Source organism: Notothenia rossii (genome assembly GCF_949606895.1).
Source record: "Notothenia rossii genome assembly, chromosome: 3".
NCBI classification, from domain to species: domain Eukaryota; kingdom Metazoa; phylum Chordata; class Actinopteri; order Perciformes; family Nototheniidae; genus Notothenia; species Notothenia rossii.
In genome coordinates, this window is record NC_136901.1 from 96,091,973 (window position 1) to 96,113,536 (window position 21,564).

The 21,564-nt window shown below is 44.7% G+C and overlaps 2 protein-coding genes across 3 annotated transcripts in view; one reads left to right on the forward strand and one right to left on the reverse strand.

The window, feature by feature from the left end:
* Positions 1 to 4,798, reverse strand: part of rest (RE1-silencing transcription factor) — a 24,772-nt gene extending 19,974 nt beyond the window's left edge. Inside the window, exon 1 of the mRNA XM_079670871.1 lies at positions 4,360 to 4,798. The gene's annotated coding sequence lies outside the window, so the exon portion shown is untranslated. The remainder of the gene's footprint in view (positions 1 to 4,359) is intronic.
* Positions 4,799 to 13,175: 8,377 nt separating this feature from the next.
* The window catches only part of b4galt1l (DP-Gal:betaGlcNAc beta 1,4- galactosyltransferase, polypeptide 1, like), a 35,800-nt gene continuing 27,411 nt past the window's right edge, over positions 13,176 to 21,564 (forward strand). Inside the window, exon 1 of one of the 2 annotated variants that reach the window (XM_079670873.1) lies at positions 13,176 to 14,205. In XM_079670873.1, the coding sequence (XP_079526999.1) occupies positions 13,869 to 14,205 (337 nt within the window). In that variant the 5' untranslated portion in view covers positions 13,176 to 13,868. The remainder of the gene's footprint in view (positions 14,206 to 21,564) is intronic. The other variant, XM_079670872.1, reaches the window with a different exon arrangement.

Here is a 21,564-nt window from a genome sequence, read left to right on the forward strand (position 1 = left end):
CCTTGTAGCCCCCCCCCCCCTCTCTTCCAGCTGTTACTAAGGACATGTCTCTGAAGTGTCCTGCTCCAAACCCCAAACAGATCCTTGTAGCCCCCCCCTCTGTTCCAGCTGTTACTAAGGACATGTCTCTTAAGTGTCCTGCTCCAAACCCCAAACAGATCCTTGTAGCCCCCCCCCCTCTCTTCCAGCTGTTACTAAGGACATGTCTCTGAAGTATCCTGCTCCAAACAGGTCCTTGTAGCCCCCCCCCCCCCCTCTCTTCCAGCTGTTACTAAGGACATGTCTCTGAAGTGTCCTGCTCCAAACAGATCCTTGTAGCCCCCCCCCCTCTCTCTTCCAGCTGTTACTAAGGACATGTCTCTGAAGTGTCCTGCTCCAAACCCCAAACAGATCCTTGTAGCCCCCCCCCCTCTCTTCCAGCTGTTACTAAGGACATGTCTCTGAAGTGTCCTGCTCCAAACCCCAAACAGATCCTTGTAGCCCCCCCCCCCCTCTCATCCAGCTGTTACTAAGGACATGTCTCTGAAGTGTCCTGCTCCAAACCCCAAACAGATCCTTGTAGCCCCCCCCCCCCCTCTCTTCCAGCTGTTACTAAGGACATGTCTCTGAAGTGTCCTGCTCTAAACCCCAAACAGATCCTTGTAGCCCCCCCCCCCCCCCCTCTCTTCCAGCTGTTACTAAGGACATGTCTCTGAAGTGTCCTGCTCCAAACCCCAAACAGATCCTTGTAGCCCCCCCCCCCTCTCTTCCAGCTGTTACTAAGGACATGTCTCTGAAGTGTCCTGCTCCTAACCCCAAACAGATCCTTGTAGCCCCCCCCTCTCTTCCAGCTGTTACTAAGGACATGTCTCTGAAGTGTCCTGCTCCAAACCCCAAACAGATCCTTGTAGCCCCCCCCCCCCCTCTCTTCCAGCTGTTACTAAGGACATGTCTCTGAAGTGTCCTGCTCTAAACCCCAAACAGATCCTTGTAGCCCCCCCGCCCTCTCTTCCAGCTGTTACTAAGGACATGTCTCTGAAGTGTCCTGCTCCAAACCCCAAACAGATCCTTCTAGCCCCCCCCTCTCTTCCAGCTGTTACTAAGGACATGTCTCTGAAGTGTCCTGCTCCAAACCCCAAACAGATCCTTCTAGCCCCCCCCTCTCTTCCAGCTGTTACTAAGGACATGTCTCTGAAGTGTCCTGCTCCAAACCCCAAACAGATCCTTGTAGCCCCCCCCCCTCTCTTCCAGCTGTTACTAAGGACATGTCTCTGAAGTGTCCTACTCCAAACCCCAAACAGATCCTTGTAGCCCCCCCTCCTCTCTTCCAGCTGTTGCTAAGGACATGTCTCTGAAGTGTCCTGCTCCAAACCCCAAACAGGTCATTGTAGCCCCCCCCCCCTCTCTCTTCCAGCTGTTACTAAGGACATGTCTCTGAAGTGTCCTGCTCCAAACCCCAAACAGATCCTTGTAGCCCCCCCCCCCTCTCTCTCTTCCAGCTGTTATTAAGGACATGTCTCTGAAGTGTCCTGCTCCAAACCCCAAACAGATCCTTGTAGCCCCCCCCCCCTCTCTCTCTTCCAGCTGTTATTAAGGACATGTCTCTGAAGTGTCCTGCTCCAAACCCCAAACAGATCCTTGTAGCCCCCCCCCCTCTCTTCCAGCTGTTACTAAGGACATGTCTCTGAAGTGTCCTGCTCCAAACCCCAAACAGATCCTTGTAGCCCCCCCCCTCTCTTCCAGCTGTTACTAAGGACATGTCTCTGAAGTGTCCTGCTCCAAACCCCAAACAGATCCTTGTAGCCCCCCCCCCCTCTCTTCCAGCTGTTACTAAGGACATGTCTCTGAAGTGTCCTGCTCCAAACCCCAAACAGATCCTTGTAGCCCCCCACCCCTCTCTTCCAGCTGTTACTAAGGACATGTCTCTGAAGTGTCCTGCTCCAAACCCCAAACAGATCCTTGTAGCCCCCCCCCCCTCTCTTCCAGCTGTTACTAAGGACATGTCTCTGAAGTGTCCTGCTCCAAACAGATCCTTGTAGCCCCCCCCCCTCTCTTCCAGCTGTTACTAAGGACATGTCTCTGAAGTGTCCTGCTCCAAACAGATCCTTGTAGCCCCCCCCCTCTCTTCCAGCTGTTACTAAGGACATGTCTCTGAAGTGTCCTGCTCCAAACAGATCCTTGTAGCCCCCCCCTCTCTTCCAGCTGTTACTAAGGACATGTCTCTGAAGTGTCCTGCTCCAAACAGATCCTTGTAGCCCCCCCCTCTCTTCCAGCTGTTACTAAGGACATGTCTCTGAAGTGTCCTGCTCCAAACCCCAAACAGATCCTTGTAGCCCCCCCCTCTCTCTTCCAGCTGTTACTAAGGACATGTCTCTGAAGTGTCCTGCTTCAAACCCCAAACAGATCCTTGTAGCCCCCCCCCCTCTCTTCCAGCTGTTACTAAGGACATGTCTCTGAAGTGTCCTGCTCTAAACCCCAAACAGATCCTTGTAGCCCCCCCCCCTCTCTTCCAGCTGTTACTAAGGACATGTCTCTGAAGTGTCCTGCTCCTAACCCCAAACAGATCCTTGTAGCCCCCCCCTCTCTCTTCCAGCTGTTACTAAGGACATGTCTCTGAAGTGTCCTGCTCCAAACCCCAAACAGATCCTTGTAGCCCCCCCCCTCTCTTCCAGCTGTTACTAAGGACATGTCTCTGAAGTGTCCTGCTCCAAACCCCAAACAGATCCTTGTAGCCCCCCCCCCTCTCTTCCAGCTGTTACAAAGGACATGTCTCTGAAGTGTCCTGCTCCAAACCCCAAACAGATCCTTGTAGCCCCCCCCCCCTCTCTTCCAGCTGTTACAAAGGACATGTCTCTGAAGTGTCCTGCTCCAAACCCCAAACAGATCCTTGTAGCCCCCCCCCCCCCCCCTCTCTTCCAGCTGTTACTAAGGACATGTCTCTGAAGTGTCCTGCTCCAAACCCCAAACAGATCCTTGTAGCCCCCACCCCCCACCCCCCTCTCTTCAGCTGTTACTAAGGACATGTCTTCTAGTATTTGTACACCGTAGTATCAGTACTTCTACTCCAGTGAATAATCTGAGTACTTGGTTTGATGAGAGATTAAAAAGGGAAGATAAAACAACACCAGGTTTAAAACATGTTTTCAAACTCTGATGATAACCCTACTGAGGAAGAATAACACAGATGTGCATTATTGATCATTAATTACCTCACTGATAATCTACTATAACACGCCATCTATTAGTTAGTTACTGTGTTTCCCCTACCATTGTCTTGGAGGGACGTTAATCAATAATCCACAGCTCCTCTCTGCTCCAGAGGATTCAAAACATAATAATACACCCCCCCCCCCCCCAGGGACAGACAGCACCCCAGCACCCCCCCAGAAGCAGTAAACCTAGGGGAAACACTGAGTTATATTAAATATAGACCTTAAGTAGAAGATGTTAGAGAAACAGATGTGGAAACTGTGAAGCGTGGCGGCCATTTTAGAGCAGCACCAGGCCGAGAGACAGCGACACACCCCGACCACACACACACACACACACACACACACACACACACACACACACACACACACACACACACACACACACACACACACACACACACACACACACACACACACACACACACACACACACACACACACACACACACACACACACACACACACACACACACACACACACACTTCAGTGATTTAAAGTGGTTATAAGGATATTTAAACTGAGTCTAAAGTGATAGTAAAGATATCTAAAGTGGTTCAGAGTGATTAAAAGTAGTTAAAGTGACCGTGGTAATGACGGGTTTAGCCTTGGTCCTGATCGGTTATTAAAAGTGTTTAAAAAGTGCGTATAAAGTGATAATATCGTGATTTAAAGTGGTATAAAGTGATGACATCGTGATTTAAAGTAGTATAAAGTGATGATATCGTGATTTAAAGTAGTATAAAGTGATGACATCGTGATTTAAAGTAGTATAAAGTGATGATATCGTCATTTAAAGTGGTATAAAGTGATGATATCGTGATTTAAAGTGGTATAAAGTGATGATATCGTTATTTAAAGTGGTATAAAGTGATGATATCGTTATTTAAAGTGGTATAAAGTGATGATATCGTTATTTAAAGTGGTATAAAGTGATGATATCGTGATTTAAAGTGGTCATACAGATGATAAAGTGAGTACACAGTGTTTCCGGAGGGACTTGAGGAGATTGAAAGCGTGTTTGAAGCGGTTGAAGGTGTTGTTCTCTCCGTGGTCCTGATCAGCCCCGGACAGCGCCTTCCTCTCAGACTCCATTTTCCCTCAAACTCTCAACTACTTTCCGGGTCTGTTTCGCTCTAAAACGGCCCAGAACAGAGCCCTGAGACTCACCTTCAGCTCCTGGGGACTGTCCTCCTCTTTCTGTCCTCTTTCTGTCCTCTTCTGTCCTCTTTCCGTCCTCTTTCTGTCCAGTTTCGGGCTCTTTTTCCTCGACGAACAGCAGAAAGACAAGTGAAGAAGTTTCCGCAAATTCCTGCACACTGACGCAGGGCGGCTGACGTCATCACGTCGTCCCGGGAGCGAGCGGGCCAATAGGGAAGAGGATGAGGGCCACACGAGTTGGGATCACGTGATCAAAAGTTTTAAAACTAATTTAGAGTTAAAGGTGGGGTAGGTAATTCACTTCAGAATATATATATTAAATGCTTTGACAATAAATACATACAAAAACGTCATTTGTGGAAGCCGTGGCGTTGTAAAAAGCCCGACCAATCATCTGAGCCGGCCCGGCTAAAATAACTGAATGTCCTACCTGCCTGTCAGCCTTCCATCTGTGCACAAACTCATCTCGCGCCTTCATTGGTCATGTGTGCGTTCGTGTGTGTTGGAGGAGGGGCTCTGTAAGGAAGTCTGTATTTTCAAATTCTAGCAAACTCGAACTGGTTTCTCCGTTCTTACCTACCCCACCTTTAAGGTCTGTTCCAAACCACCGAGTGAGGAGGGGGTGTGGAGGGGGAGGGGGGCGGGAGTGGGCTATCAAGCCCTCAAACAGCGAGTCTGAAGGTTTCTCATTTCTCCATTCTTACCTACCCAGGCCCGGCTCCAGGATGAAATGACTGAGGGGGCTGTTAAAAAATCCGAGGGGGCGATTTTTTTCTTCTCACAACAACGAAAAATACTGGCAATGTAATGAATTGACACACCAAGCTTTTTTCCTTCTCACTGCTCTACAGTTTCTTTGCTTCTTTATTTGTATTCCGGATTTACCCCTCTCGTTCTGTTCTTTTCCTCTGATCTTTAATAACAGATAGTACATTATTAGATGGCTGCACTTTGGTTAACAGACTAACATTGATTTTCTCCATTTATAAAGTGGCTCTGTAATTATGTGGGGGACTGTGTTTTCAGAACTAACTCTGCATTTAGTTGAAAACCTGTAATATTACATATATATTATGTAACATGTATTACTTCACCATAATAAATATGTTAATGGTATATGTGTATTTTGTTCCCTGAATACCAGATACATGGAGTTAGCTACATTCTAGCATGTTGTAAATAGTACCACTGCATTCCTCATCCTTGAAAATGTAGGATTAGCCACCAGAACCAAGATCCTAGGTGGTCTAGACTCTAGATCCTAAGCTACTGGTAAAATAACAACCAATGGACAAATATGCGATGGCCCTATAGCCAAACATCTTCCTTAGCTCTAACAGTGAGCCAAAGCTCATGTTTTTATCATCAAAAGCACGATTCTTTCCGATGTGTCACATATCTGCTGGACTAGACCAAAAGTTTATCAAAAAGAGTTGCTGAAAAAATTCAGATTTATTTTTTCAGAAAGAAATGTTAAGTAATAATTTTTCTGAATTCTGAATAAAGAAATTAAAATGTTCTTTACAAGGGTCACATGGGTTGTTGTCTTGTGTTATCATTGAAAATCGGAAAATATTTTTGGGGATGTGATGAAAAAAAAAAACTTAGTTCGTATTTTCAAAACAACAATAACAACATATTTCAAAACAACAACAGATTTTTCCAGAAAAATCAATATACAGATTTATTTTTTAATTCAGACTTTTTTTCCCCAATCTTCTGGGATTCAGAAATCCATTGTTTTGTTCGCTTTGGTCACATGATCCCCCACAAATATAGTCTCATGAGAAATGATCATCCAAATTAATAACGTTTCTGAATTCTGAAGAAAGACATTTCAATTCTGAAAAATCAGGTTTTGATCACAGCCCTAAATGTTTTTCCAATGAGATGTTAACATTTGGGATGTGACCAAGAGTTAGAAACTAACAGGACTGTTCTCCAGAAGGAGCAGCCTCCCTGAACCCTTGATTTTCTTTTTGATTTGGAGATCATTTCAGCGTGTTAAGCTTTTGGCATGGATTTTTGCAAGAAGTCTTCTTTTGAGTAACATTTTTGAAATCCAATGTTTTTTACTCTTCCATGTTTTGTATACTCTCGTGATGCAAAATGTATGTCAGCTCATTTCCTGCCATAACTCCACAAACAAACTAAACAGGTTTTATAAATGCCTCATGATTCACTAACAAACACAATGTGGTTTGCAAATACAAAACACCATCTACAAACTATTGCATTTAGTTTTGCAAAGAAAAAACGTATCGATCAAACACACACATAAAATGTTTCTAATAAATCATGTTTCAGAGACAAATTCAGCTTAGGGTTGAGTTCGGATAGTAAGTTCTAACCCTATCTCCTACTCCTTGACCTCTGAGTGAAAGGTCACGGGGTTAAGGGATAGTGGATAGGAGAATTCAAAAGGACTTAGGAGAACAGAATGCACTTTCATTATCCCACGTGTTTATGATGCGCCAGCGGACGTCCTGAATGTGCGTCTGCTGCTGCTGTGGGGAAACTATGGAAACTACAGTTTTCTATACAGAGGACTACAACATGGATGTTTAATAAGAAGGAGGGACTCATCTAGAGACTCTGCACCGTGCTCTGATGCTGTTGCTTTATGCTTTATGAACAACAGAGAAACATATTCTTCATGACCAAAGCTGGAATTCAAATAAAAAGGAAAGTGAAACTTCTGCTCGTCACCCTCTCCCTCCGGTCCACATGAATACAAATGATCCCAATACGTATGATTGGATGAAAAGATCTTCAAATCAATACAAATGTATTTATTATAAACATTAGTCCTTAACACCTATCACTGTGTACATCATTCAAACATCTTTTAAAAGTTGAACAGACCCCACACAGCTCAGTGAAATGTTGACTTTATTTGATCATTTCAGTAAAAACTAACGTTCATATTTCTCTTTTTGATTATAATACTGATGAACGTTCAAAACAAAGCACTTTGGCAACTTACCACATACGTTTTAAAATGCTTAATAAGCACCGTAACTTTCATGATATACTTTCTCCGTCATAATCGGTTGTTTCCGTGAACGGCCGACTGTTGCGTGACGCAAATGCTGCGGCTGCAAGGCATTGTGGGGCAGCATTTTCTCCTCTCCTTTCGGAAAGGGAGGTCCAGTGTTTCCTAAAGGAGGTTATAAAGGAAGTTTGAAAGCTCCTTTCCTATCATTTGGAGAATTGGAACGGCACTTATCATGGCTGCCACTGAGGGACTTCCGGGTCATTTCACTCCGTTAGGAAGGTTCCTAAGATAAATGGACTATTGGAACGCAGCCTAGGGCCCAATCCCAAACCACTCATTCGACCCTACCCCTCCGTGACGGGAGTGAACTCCGTCTGTAGCCACACTCTCAGCTCAACGAGGCTCCCTCTGTCCGATGGAGGGTATACATCTTTATATATACAGTCTATATGGTATAAATACAGCAGCAAGCTTTGGGACGGCCTCCCCTCTCTCCGGCAGAAACAGGAAATATAACTGTATGTAACAACGGTTTCAAATCAGCATTTCTTAGACAAAACATTTAAATTAATAACTCAAATAAGACTCCAAAGTGTCCAGAGACCGGTCAGGTAGAGACCGGTCAGGTAGAGTCCGGTCAGGTAGAGTCCGGTCAGGTAGAGACCAGTCAGGTAGAGTCCGGTCAGGTAGAGACCGGTCAGGTAGAGACCGGTCAGGTAGAGTCCGGTCAGGTTGAGACCGGTCAGGTAGAGTCCGGTCAGGTAGAGTCCGGTCAGGTAGAGACCGGTCAGGTAGAGTCCGGTCAGCTAGAGACCAGTCAGGTAGAGTCCGGTCAGGTTGAGACCGGTCAGGTAGAGACCGGTCAGGTAGAGTCTGAGGGGTATGAATACACTAGATATACACAGCAGCCTGTGAGCAGTATGAACAGTGTGTGTGAATACACTAGATCAGGGATGGGCAAATGGCGGCCCCCACCTCCTGTTTTTGTGGCCCTTAGATTAATTTATAAACAACGTAATTAATTTTTAAAAAATAAAATATATATATATTTTTACTTGTAGTACTGTTACCGTCCACTAGACTCCTAATTACGTCACGAGCTGCGTACATGATTTCAAATACCGCAAAATAATCTGTGACGCATTTGTGTGTATTGTGTTTGTTTCCCGGGGAAACCCTCACGAGAAACACCGGCTGTTGTTTTGCCTGCTGTGACGTTAGGTTGCCTCTTGTAATCAAGCTTAAAAGTTGTATTTATTATCTGAATTTGGTGAAACAAGTTTAATATTCTTAAAACCAAGACTTTGTTTATTTGAAATCAGATGAAAACAAACTGTCACGGACCCTGCCGTGTTATCTATGATTACTACGCTTTTCATTCATAATTTCAGCGGGAGGGAGGGGGAGTGGCGCTGAGGAACAGCAGAGTGCAGGCTGACAGGTGTCTGTGTGGACATTCCCCTTATCGATTCTGAGACCGGAAGCATCTCTGACTGAGGCTTCCGGTCTCAGTCAGAGATGCTGTTTCTGCAGAGTTAAAGCGCCTTCTTGATGCTGACATCATTGAAAAAATAGATGCCTCTCCCTGGGTATCACCGATCGTAGTGACACAACAAAAGAACTCATCTAAAATAAGGATGTGCACAGACCTCAGGGAGCCTAACGAGGCCGTCGTAATGGATTGCTACCCCATTCCACACATGGAGGAGCTCTTCTCTGAACAGCTACCATATTCTCAACCCTCGACTAATGCATACTACCAGCTTCCACTGCATGAGGACAGAAGATGATGTCCATGGTGCTGAAAGATTGACCTGGAGTGCAGGCATATCTGGATGATATCATGGTTTACTCCTCATGCCGTGCTGAGCATGAAGCCCGCCTGAAAGCAGTGCTGTACCGACTGCAGGAAGCTGGACTAAGTCTCAACACAGCATAAGCAGGGAAGGTCTGCTGCAAACGATGACCACATTGCAGCTACTCTGGATGCTCCATCACCCAGTGATCCAGTGACTCTCAGGTCTTTTCTTGGCCTAACATCATCAGTTCATACAGAACTATGCAACTGTGGTGGAACCAATGAGAGATGTGCTACGCAGAGCTCCATTCACATGGACTGATGAGGCACAGAGTCGCTTTCAGCAGGTTCAACTACTCATCACAGACAGCTCATCACTTGCTCTTTTTGACCCGTCACTGCCCACCATAGTGTCTACAGATGCCTCAGACTATGGCAGCTGGAAGAAACACTGAAAGAGGCATTTGCTTCCCTCTCTCTTAGTGCTGCAGAGAGAAAGTACTCTGTGGTAGAAAAAGAAGCTTTGGCCTGTGTGTGGGCTGCAGAGCGTTGGAGAACCTACTTGTGGGGAACACAGTTCACCTTAAGGACTGATCACCAAGCTGTGACCACACTCTTGGCTGCAAAAGGCATGGGGAGAGCTGGTATGAGAGTAGCACGCTGGTCTGCTTCAACTATGATATCGTCTACATCGTGCTCAGAACCATGCAGCAGATTGCCACTGCCACATGGACAGGACTGCACCTCAGACACCAGAGACTGTTGCTGCTGTCTCTGCCCTGCTGACTGCTGTTCCCTCGTCTGACTTCACAGATGCCTGCACTTCCTGTCCAGAGTTACGTCAGCTACGCAACTACATGACAGACGGGTGGCCAGCTTCATCCAAAGGCCTGCCTGCCAACATGTTGCCGTACTACCCGGTGAGAAATGAACTTTCTGTACATGAACAACTCATTCTGAGAGGGAGTCACAGGTTAGTTGTTCCAGTAAAGCTACACTCACACCTGGTGTCCTTGGACTCAGAGACTTGTATTGGTGGCCTAAAATGGATGCACTGGTACAATCGGTTATAAGACAGCTAAAGCTAACCCTGCACCTATGACTCCAGTCCCTCTGCCTCAGGGGCCATGGCAAAAGCTTGCATTCAACATCGTGGCCCCATTTGAGACTGGTCCGGTGGACTGTCAGTTTGCTATTACTATGACTGACTACTATTCAAAATGGCCAGAAGTGTGTTTTGCCCCAAGATGCACTGCAACAGTGATCACCTTCATGAGATCAGTGTTCAGCCAAAAAGGGAACCCCATGTCTGTGGTGACAGATAACAGTCCACATTCACATCCTCAGAACTCGCCTCTTTCCTAGAAGAAAGAGACATCCAACACATCAGGACTACAATCAAGCATCCAGAAGGAAATGGAGCCGTGGAGAGGCTGAATAGAGTGCTGAAGGAAAGCATTCTCACTGCACAGAGAGAGAACGCTCCGTGGAAAGCTCACGCTGCTGAGCTTCTTCAGGTCTACAGAGCCACACCTCACGCCACTACAGGGACTTCTCCTTTCCCGCTCACGTATGGAAGAAAAATGCAAACCAAACTCTCAATCCTGCCACAGCCTACTGATACTCAGGATCAGGAACTGAGAGACAGAGTGGAAAAGAAACAGTGGCACATGAAAACATACACTGACGCCAAAAGAAATGCCAAGATTCCCAAAATACATCCGGGAAGCCTGGTGCGTGTGAGAAACCCGCTGCATGTCAAAAAGGGAAAGCCAAAGTTCGGTGAGCCTCTGAGAGTGACCCAGCAGAAAGGACCTCACAGTTACACGCTGCATGGAAACACCTGGGATGCTTCCAGAAACATTCACTCCTCCATCAGAAGAAGTGAGGCCTGCTGAGCCAGCCACAGTGCATGGTGCTCAGAGCAGGAACCAGCGAATCAGAAAGCAGCCTGCTTGGATTGAGGACTATGGTATACTCCTGCCAATAGGGGGCGCAGCGTAACCAGAGTAACATACAATGTGGAGAGAATAAGTGGATGCCCGGAGTTGATGCTGTGGCGGGGGGGCATGAAGAAGAGCAAAGAGCTGAGTACCCGTGTCCTCTGTCCCGTGCTTCATTCATGTCTTTTTACTGATACTCAACAAATAGTATACAAAATATATAGATATTAATTTCATGATGATAAACATTGAGGAACAATGATGAAAATGTGAATGGAAGTGGTGACGTAAAACTGACACAAAACAACAACAAACTTTTGCCGAGCCAATCGGAGAGCTTCATCAGCAGCATGGGGTAAAACCCACCAATGAGTGCTCAGCTGGAGATACCAGCGAGTCCTTTCCCATCAAGCATTTCACTTCCGCAGCCCGTGGAGAGGAACTGCGCCGCCTCGCCGCGCCTCACTCTCAAGGCTGCGGGCGTCTTTGTCCCGCGAGATTTCAACGTCTCATGTAGGCGAGCCTCCAGAGCAAGTCGGACAAAATGACTACCCATCATGCAACGCACGAGCAAGACGTTGATCGCGCAGGTCTGCGTCGGTCTCGCTCGTCTCAAACGAGCCTAAAGCTTTGTATTGTAGTTGTAAAAAAATGTGTGTTGTACTGACTTTGTCTCTGAAACATGATGTATTAGAAAAATGTTATATGTTTGATAGATACGTTTTTTCTTTGCAAAACTAAATGCATTAGTTTGTAGATGGTGTTTTGTATTTGCAAACCACGTTGTGTTTGTTAGTTGAGGCATTTATAAAACCTGTTTAGTTTGTTTGTGGAGTTATGGCAGGAAATGAGCTCCATACATTTTGCACCCTCTGGACACCTTTGTGGCAAAAATGTACACGCCCACAATAACTGCTATTAAATCATACATCAATATTTTATTTAACTTTTTTTTCCATGAATCACTTAAACAACTTCTAACGCACTCAAAACTACCAAACATACAATCCTTTTCAGGATGTTAACCCTTTAAACGCCTGTTTCATTATTTGAATTCTTTCATTTCTCTTTAAAAAAATTATAAAAATGACTCACTGCCGTTGCAGAATAAAACCATGCATTTTGTAATGTCAGCATTTCATTTAGAAGAAAAGTGATATTTGATATTTCTACTCTGTTCCACCAGATTCCACCCTTTTCCCTCTGCAGGCCGAGGCACGACATTCTTACATTTTTGACGGTTATATTATGGTTCCGTGTGACTACCAGGGGGCCCCGAGAGTGGTGTGTGTGTGTGTGTGTGTGTGTGTGTGTGTGTGTGTGTGTGTGTGTGTGTGTGTATATGTGGGGGCGCGCTCATGTGATTGGCTTAGAATGGAGGGGACATCTGATTGGCTAGAGATAGACAACATTACGAGTATCGGGCTTCAGGGGAGTCTCAGAAACCCACAGCATGCACAGAGAGCGGGTTGTGTGCAGGTTCAGAGGTTTAAACGGGAAACAGATGTGTGGATCAGAAATGCATACGTAACACTTTGTTCTGTGTTTGGATCTTATTTACATGTTTATGGAACGGAACACATTAGTGTGCATCCTTCTGTGTGCATCCTTCCGTGTGCATCCTTCTGTGTGCATCCTTCCGTGTGCATCCTTCCGTGTGCATCCTTCTGTGTGCACTGAGCTGATTCCACAGCTCTCTGGCTCCCAAAGTGTGAACTGGTTTCTGAAGTCATATATCCCAGCATCCGCGTCGACGCTGATATCTCTGCTGGAGAGTGAGTTTAGTTTTCTTCTGCAGTCTTTCTTAATATTTTCACAAATTCTGATACTTTCAGAAAATCTCAATTTCTGTATTTTTCTCAGATTTCTCCTCAAAATCTCCAAATTCTGAGATTTCTTTTTTTTTGGAGATTTGAAAAAATTCTAAGAAAAAGTATAGTTTTGAGATTTTCCCCAAAACTTGCCCGAATATTCAGAAACATTGTAGTTTGGAGAGCTGTAAAATGATCGAGTAAATGATCAAATCAATCGGTGGGAAAATAATCACATACATTTTGATCGATGTAAGAGTTTGAATTTAAACTCAGATTTGGGGCAGAATTCTTGTTTTGTTTACTTTTTACTGAAAATCCAGCCTTTTTCTTTAAACCTCAACATTTTACTTATTTCTGAAAAACCTCAAAATTGCTTTTTGTCCGAAAATCTCATAATTCAGATTTTTTTCCTCAAATCTCCAAATTTGGACTTTAATGAACATATTTTATGTTTGGCTGAAAATCTGAGAATTTTGAATTTTGTCTTCCTCTCGCAACAGTTCGGCTCCTCTCGGCTCTTCTCGGCTGCTCTCGTTTCCTCCCGGCTGCCCTCGGCTCCTGTCGGCTCTTCTCGGCCCCCTCGGCTCATCTCGGCTCCTCTGGGCTCAGTTCGGAACAGTTCAGCTCTAGTCGGAACAGTTCGGCTCTTGTCGGAACAGTTCGATCCCTGTCGGTGGAGACGGAGAGTCCCATGAGTCTGTCGAGTTTCTCCGGTACTTTCTCAACTTTTCCGCCTGCAACCAGCAGCTGATATTCGGGGGAAAGTACAGAGTGAAGTGTTCTCCTTAAAGTCGAAGAAGTGTCCTCCTTTCTTCAGCTGTGTATCTACTGAACCAGGGAACGGAGACACTTAATGGTTTAAACTGTAACGGACCTGAAGCTAATGTGGCTGCTAACTGAAGCTAACTGAAGCTAATGTAGCTAACCCCCCTGCCTGCTCTGTGTCACGCCGGGAATCATTCACCATGGCCGGGGACTTCTCGCTGCTCCACCGGACCTGTAAGCTGGTGGTTCTGCTGTGTTTCCTCCACATCTCCGTCACTCTCTTCTTCTACGTCCGTTCTCTTGACATCCCGTCCGCCTTCGTCCAGAACCAGCAGCAGAACCGGGTGAACCGGACCGAGAAGAACCTGATCCGGAGCTCCAAGCTGCCCTCCGTGGCCGGGGAGAAAGAGCTGGAGAAACCCGGGGAGAAGGAGCTGGATCCCGGGGAGAAGGAGCTGGAGAAACCCGGGGAGAAGGAGCTGGAGAAACCCGGGGAGAAGGAGCTGGAGAAGTGCCCGGAAACATCGCCTCTGCTGGGTGAGACCTGCGGCTCTAGTACCACAACCAGGATCATACAAATAGTTATGTTATAAAAGCTTTAACACTAATGTAACTAATACAAATAGTTATGTTATGAAAGCTTTAACACTAATGTAACTAATACAAATAGTTATGTTATGAAAGCTTTAACACTAATGTAACTAATACAAATAGTTATGTTATAAAAGCTTTAACACTAATGTAACTAATGCTAACAGTACTGACATTATAACTTTCTTTAGAACCAGAACCAGAATCAGAACCAGGTTTATGTGGAGTTTACAGACACAGAAGGAAGAATACGAAGATACAAATAGTTATGTTATAAAAGCTTTAAGACAGTTGGAACCAATCCAAAACAATACAAAATATAATTATGTCAGGAAGTGAGTACAGTTACATTTTTATAAAATATTACAACTACTTTATTAAGAGCTTTGCTGATCCAGTCAGAGATTAATATTAATAACAGGTTTTATTCAGAGGACACTTGACCACTCACAACATGAGTAGAAACAGAGGGAACATATTGTTCTACAGCAGGGCCGGCCCTAGACTTTTGGGGGCCCTAAGCGAGCTTTGGCTTGGGGGCCCCCCTCACTCCAGCGCGTTCTCACTACACACAACATGGAACCAACTTTTGTCTTATGATGTTAACATAAGCACGCATATTGTATAAATAACCATGTAAACACCTTGGACCTCACCTCCTCTAAGGGGGTCCTCACCTCCTATAGGGCGGTCCGGGGGCAAGCTAATCCGGGAAGATTTTTTTTTAAATATTGAAGTTAAAGCATCAATCTGTTGCACTTTGAGAGCAACATGAAGATATCTATGGATACATCTCTCAACACCCATGTGAAACAGAACTGTAAACAGATTGTTCTTTATGGACATTTTACAAATCACTCCCCTTTCAAACTGTATTCTTGTTTTACTGTCATAGCAGGGCTCGACATTATAAATGGCCCGCTGGCCCGGAAGCACTATTTAGACCCCCCGGGCAGCATAACGTACTTTCCACTTGCCCGCTTGGGCCACTAAAAATATTGCTTTAAAAAAAAAAATGTGTCCTGTGGTATTGGTATTTTGACCAATTTAGTTAAATCTTTTTGTTTATTAACGCTACAACAGAGCGTTTCGTGAGGCGGTTGTCGTTGTTGGGTGAAAAGCAAACAGCTGTTTGCTGCGGAGCGCAGCACGAGCAGGCTCCAGCGGGAGCGCAGCGCGAGCAGGCTCCCTTGAGCGGGAGCGCAGCGCGAGCAGGCTCCCGTGAGCGGGAGCGCAGCGCGAGCAGGCTCCCTTGAGCGGGAGCGCGCTCCTTCTTCACTACAGACTATCGCGCCACCTAATCATTCGCCAACATGTTTTTAATACCAGCGGTAACCGGCCAAGCGCCGGGCAAAAAACTATCTTCAAATAAAAGAAAGTTACCGGAGGAGTTAAAGGAGAGTGACAGGGAGCATGAGAAGAAGAGGGAGAGAAAGTTTCAGCTTGATCGATGGAGTTGGCTTCTAGTGGTGCAGTGACGCGTCCTAAAACCCTTTAATAATCTATCGATTAGATTTATGATTTGAACATTATAAAAGTAGGGTAGACATGTGGAGATTATCCGGCTGAACAAAACGTGCATTTATCAAACAGGTTTGTTTTCAACAGACCTTATTTCCAGCTATTTTCCAAAACCCTGTGGAGAAATCCCATTGCTCTTTGTGGAGGGAACCAGCAGCTTACTTCCTGGTTTAGGACGCGTCACTGCACCTCTCAATATGATGCCAATATAAACAAGGTCTTCTGTCGGCTCTGTACATCAATGACCTCTGCTGACAGGAAGTGAAGAGTAGAACATATAAAGGTATTGGCTTTAGGGAAATGTCCCAGCAGGAGAATGAAGGTTCTAATCTAATCTAATAGCCATTACATTTCTAACTCCTGATGACAGGAAGACAGAAAGCGCATTATAATAATAATAATAATACTCATAATAATAGCAGACATTTTTGAACAATGACCAAAATATCATTATTTTAATAAACCAAATCTGAACAATTGAGGAAAATGAGGAAGAACTGATGATTCAAATGTTGTAGTACAAGTAGTAATGTAGTTAGTGCATAAATTACTATTGCAACAAACTTTCTTCATTATTAGTCGTTTTTATTTGGACGAATGCTCCGGGTTAGGGTTACAATGGGGGGGGGGGGGCAGTGGTTACAATAGGGGGGCCAGTGGTTACAATGGGGGGGGGGGGCAGTCGTTACAATGGGGGGGGGGGGGGGGCAGTGGTTACAATGGGGGGGCCAGTGGTTACAATGGGGGGGCCAGTGACAATACAATGCCACCGACCCGGAGGGCCCTTAATGTCTACCCCTGCATAGTATTTCATAACTGTTTCTCATTTATTCTCTCTGGCTGTCCATCTCATAATGTTCGCATAGAAACTAGCTGTCAATTTTTACATTTACTGCAAATACGTTCAAACATGCTGTCGACTCGCAGAGGCAACTATGCCACCATTTCAGCTGACTGTTTCTCAGAAATACTGTCACATAACATCCATATATTTCAGTGCTAGGTTGATGCTTAGCTAAGCTAACTATGAAACACTTTAACTGACAGGACTCAGGATCAACTGTGTACTGTAAGGTAGCTTCTAGCTTCATGTCGAACAGTAAGTCAACATTTCCCAGAGAGCTTTCTTTGAAATCACCAGGTAACTCTAAAAAACATTACATTTAGATTATATGACAAAGTGTTTATTTAATATATCTGGCTAGCTATAGCTACTTGCTAACGGTTTAGCTTACCCCCGCGATTCAAAGTAACGTCAACGTAGCTGTAATTTATGCTTTGCTTACATGTTCGCATAACTTGGAAGTTTACTGACAGGTACATACCTTGTTCTCCTGGCTCAGGTGGTGGCTCTGGAGTTGTTGTGTGAACCACCACTTGAGAATTGTCGTCTTTTTTAAGAAAACATTCTCTTATGTCCATCTTCAAAAACTCTGAGTCCGACTGACAGTTTATTTTAAACATTGTCACAGCTCACAGGATAGGTACCTGTCAGCCAATAAGACAGATGTTTATTTCCATTCAACTCTCTGGTTGGTCTGGTGTCTTGCCTCTGTTGCATTCACTGAACACGGGATATTACAATCCTGCCGTCCTCTCTAGTGTCATGATGAGGTTCAGGTAAAGTACGGTGGATGTATTATATTATTGACTCAATCATATAATACATGACTTTGAGAGTAGGCAATCTAGGCATATTAACACAATTAATTAAACATACTTATCACGGCGACGGTGTACTGAGATTATTTTTTCCTTTTTTTGTTGTTGTTAGGGGGCCCTTTGTGGCTGCGGGGCCCTATGTGGCCGCTTATATCGCTTAATGGGTCGGGCCGGCTCTGTTCTACAGGGATCAACAAGACAACATGCACACAACATATCATTATGTGAGGAAGTGAGAAGAGTTACATATGATGCAATATAAACACATACTATATTAAAGTGGAGAGCTGTGCTGATCTCTACAGTATGTACATGAGATTCAGATGAGATGCAGGGAAACTGTGTGTGTGTGTGTGTGTGTGTGTGTGTGTGTGTGTGTGTGTGTGTGTGTGTGTGTGTGTGTGTGTGTGTGTGTGTGTGTGTGTGTGTGTGTGTGTGTGTGTGTGTGTGTGTGTGTGTGTGTGTGTGTGTGTGTGTGTGTGTGTGTGTGTGTGTGTGTGTGTGTGTGTGTGTGTGTGTGTGTGTGTGTGTGTGTGAGACATGTTCTCACAGGTACAGAGCTCCAGGTGAGGCTTCACAGGAATTCATTTTACTGCCTTCAGAGAGACACTTCAGAATAAAATAACTCACTAATGACCTCATATTACCTTATCATTATTAACATGTTGTTTTCAATTGTTCCCTTGTTGACATTCACCTGTTGTTCCCTTGTTGACATTCGCCTGTTGTTCCCTTGTTGACATTCACCTGTTGTTCCCTTGTTGACATTCACCTGTTGTTCCCTTGTTGAAATTCACCTGTTGTTCCCTGGTTGACATTCACCTGTTGTTCCCTGGTTGACATTCACCTGTTGTTCCCTTGTTGACATTCACCTGTTGTTCCCTGGTTGACATTCACCTGTTGTTCCCTGGTTGACATTCACCTGTTGTTCCCTTGTTGACATTCACCTGTTGTTCCCTGGTTGACATTCACCTGTTGTTCCCTTGTTGACATTCACCTGTTGTTCCCTGGTTGACATTCACCTGTTGTTCCCTGGTTGACATTCACCTGTTGTTCCCTGGTTGACATTCACCTGTTGTTCCCTGGTTGACATTCACCTGTTGTTCCCTGGTTGACATTCACCTGTTGTTCCCTTGTTGACATTCACCTGTTGTTCCCTTGTTGACATTCACCTGTTGTTCCCTGGTTGACATTCACCTGTTGTTCCCTTGTTGACATTCACCTGTTGTTCCCTTGTTGACATTCACCTGTTGTTCCCTGGTTGACATTCACCTGTTGTTCCCTTGTTGACATTCACCTGTTGTTTCCTGGTTGACATTCACCTGTTGTTCCCTTGTTGACATTCACCTGTTGTTCCCTGGTTGACATTCACCTGTTGTTCCCTGGTTGACATTCACCTGTTGTTCCCTTGTTGACATTCACCTGTTGTTCCCTGGTTGACATTCACCTGTTGTTCCCTGGTTGACATTCACCTGTTGTTCCCTGGTTGACATTCACCTGTTGTTCCCTGGTTGACATTCACCAGAGGCCTGTACTACGAAGCTGGTTCAACCTAACCTGGATATGTTTGAGTTAGCCGGTTGGCCTAATCCAAAACATACGCGCTCTCGCTAAACGGTCCTATGACGCTGGTTATCAAGTGGATCGCTCAAGCCAGCCGTATCCTATCTAGTTAGGAGCGCGTTCACATGAAAGGGGTGGTATCTGGAGCATTTGACCAATCACAAACATGGAGAAGCTACTGACAGCGCAGCGTCATACTTCCTGAATGAAAAGTCAACTATAATATTAGACATATGAAGAAGTTAAACTTTAAACATCCATGACTTAAACACTTGATCCAGGATCAAAGCCACATAGCTGCACCTGCAAGGTGAATACAGCTGGTAACAGAACAAGTGTTTGAATGCGTACATGAACAGGTTTATGATATCACTGCCTCGTCTAAGACACCATCTGACTTTCATTACATTTGACTCGAGTGTTTCCTCAACTTAATGTGTTGCTTCAAATAATCCTTCTGCATACAGGATGTGACACTGTGAGTGTTGCACGGCCAGATACGGCTCAGCTGACTCAGATAAGGAGATGATACATTATGATGTGATATGCCGTGGACTGTACTTAATGTTACTCTGATCCGGTTACTTATGTTGTGGCAGATATTTAAGTAAGCTTTCTTAACGCTAATGTTCTAATAGTCAGATTGCTCTGAAGATGGGAGGTGATATTCTATTAATGTTCACGTTCACACAGTCGGTGAACCCAGAGTTTTCCCTGAAGTTAGCTCGCTAAGCCAAAATCCGGCTTCGTCGTACAGGTCTCTGTGGTTCCCTTGTTGACATTGTGGTTCCCTCATCATTGTGGCTCGTTAGGACCAGGTGTGTTCAGACCTCCAGAGATATTAGGATCTAAAGGTAGTGAAGGAGAACGGGTTATAAGAGATCTTATTCCCACAGGTAGAAATGTCTGGAGGGTCTTCAGGGTTTGTTATACTGATGATGTTCAGAGAGCAGCTGCACCTTTGAAAACAAGACGTGCAGATATTCAGGGAGGGGGGTGTGGGGGCAGGGGGGCAGTCAGCTGTGCAGATGTTTTCACACTGACTCAGTTTATGTTTCTTTTTCTTAAGGAGCTTGTTTGTTATTGCATCATCCTGTTAGCCCTCCCCCTCCTCCCCCCTCCCCCCTCCCCCCCTCCTCCCCCCTCCCCCCTCCTCCAGCTGCAGCTGCTGACTGAGCTTCAGACCGTAGAACCACTTTAACCTCAGAGCTGTTGAACTACAGGGAGTCATGTTTGCTTTTCATTGTGAACCACGTGTTGTGGTATGCACACATTACTACCTGCACACATTACTACCTGAACACATTACTACCTGAACACTTTACTACCTGAACACATTACTACCTGAACACTTTACTACCTGAACACTTTACTACCTGAACACTTTACTACCTGAACACATTACTACCTGAACACATTACTACCTGAACACATTACTACCTGAACACTTTACTACCTGAACACTTTACTACCTGAACACTTTACTACCTGAACACATTACTACCTGAACACTTTACTACCTGAACACATTACTACCTGAACACATTACTACCTGAACACATTACTACCTGCACACATTACTACCTGAACACATTACTACCTGAACACTTTACTACCTGAACACATTACTACCTGAACACTTTACTACCTGAACACTTTACTACCTGAACACTTTACTACCTGAACACATTACTACCTGAACACATTACTACCTGAACACTTTACTACCTGAACACATTACTACCTGAACACATTACTACCTGCACACATTACTACCTGAACACATTACTACCTGAACACTTTACTACCTGAACACATTACTACCTGAACACATTACTACCTGCACACATTACTACCTGAACACATTACTACCTGAACACATTACTACCTGCACACATTACTACCTGAACACTTTACTACCTGAACACATTACTACCTGAACACATTACTACCTGCACACATTACTACCTGAACACATTACTACCTGCACACATTACTACCTGAACACATTACTACCTGAACACTTTACTACCTGAACACATTACTACCTGAACACATTACTACCTGAACACTTTACTACCTGAACACATTACTACCTGAACACATTACTACCTGCACACATTACTACCTGAACACATTACTACCTGAACACTTTACTACCTGCACACATTACTACCTGCACACATTACTACCTGAACACATTACTACCTGAACACTTTACTACCTGAACACTTTACTACCTGAACACATTACTACCTGAACACATTACTACCTGAACACTTTACTACCTGAACACTTTACTACCTGAACACATTACTACCTGAACACATTACTACCTGAACACATTACTACCTGAACACTTTACTACCTGAACACATTACTACCTGAACACTTTACTACCTGAACACATTACTACCTGAACACATTACTACCTGAACACATTACTACCTGAACACTTTACTACCTGAACACATTACTACCTGAACACATTACTACTTGAACACATTACTACCTGAACACATTACTACCTGAACACATTACTACTTGAACACATTACTA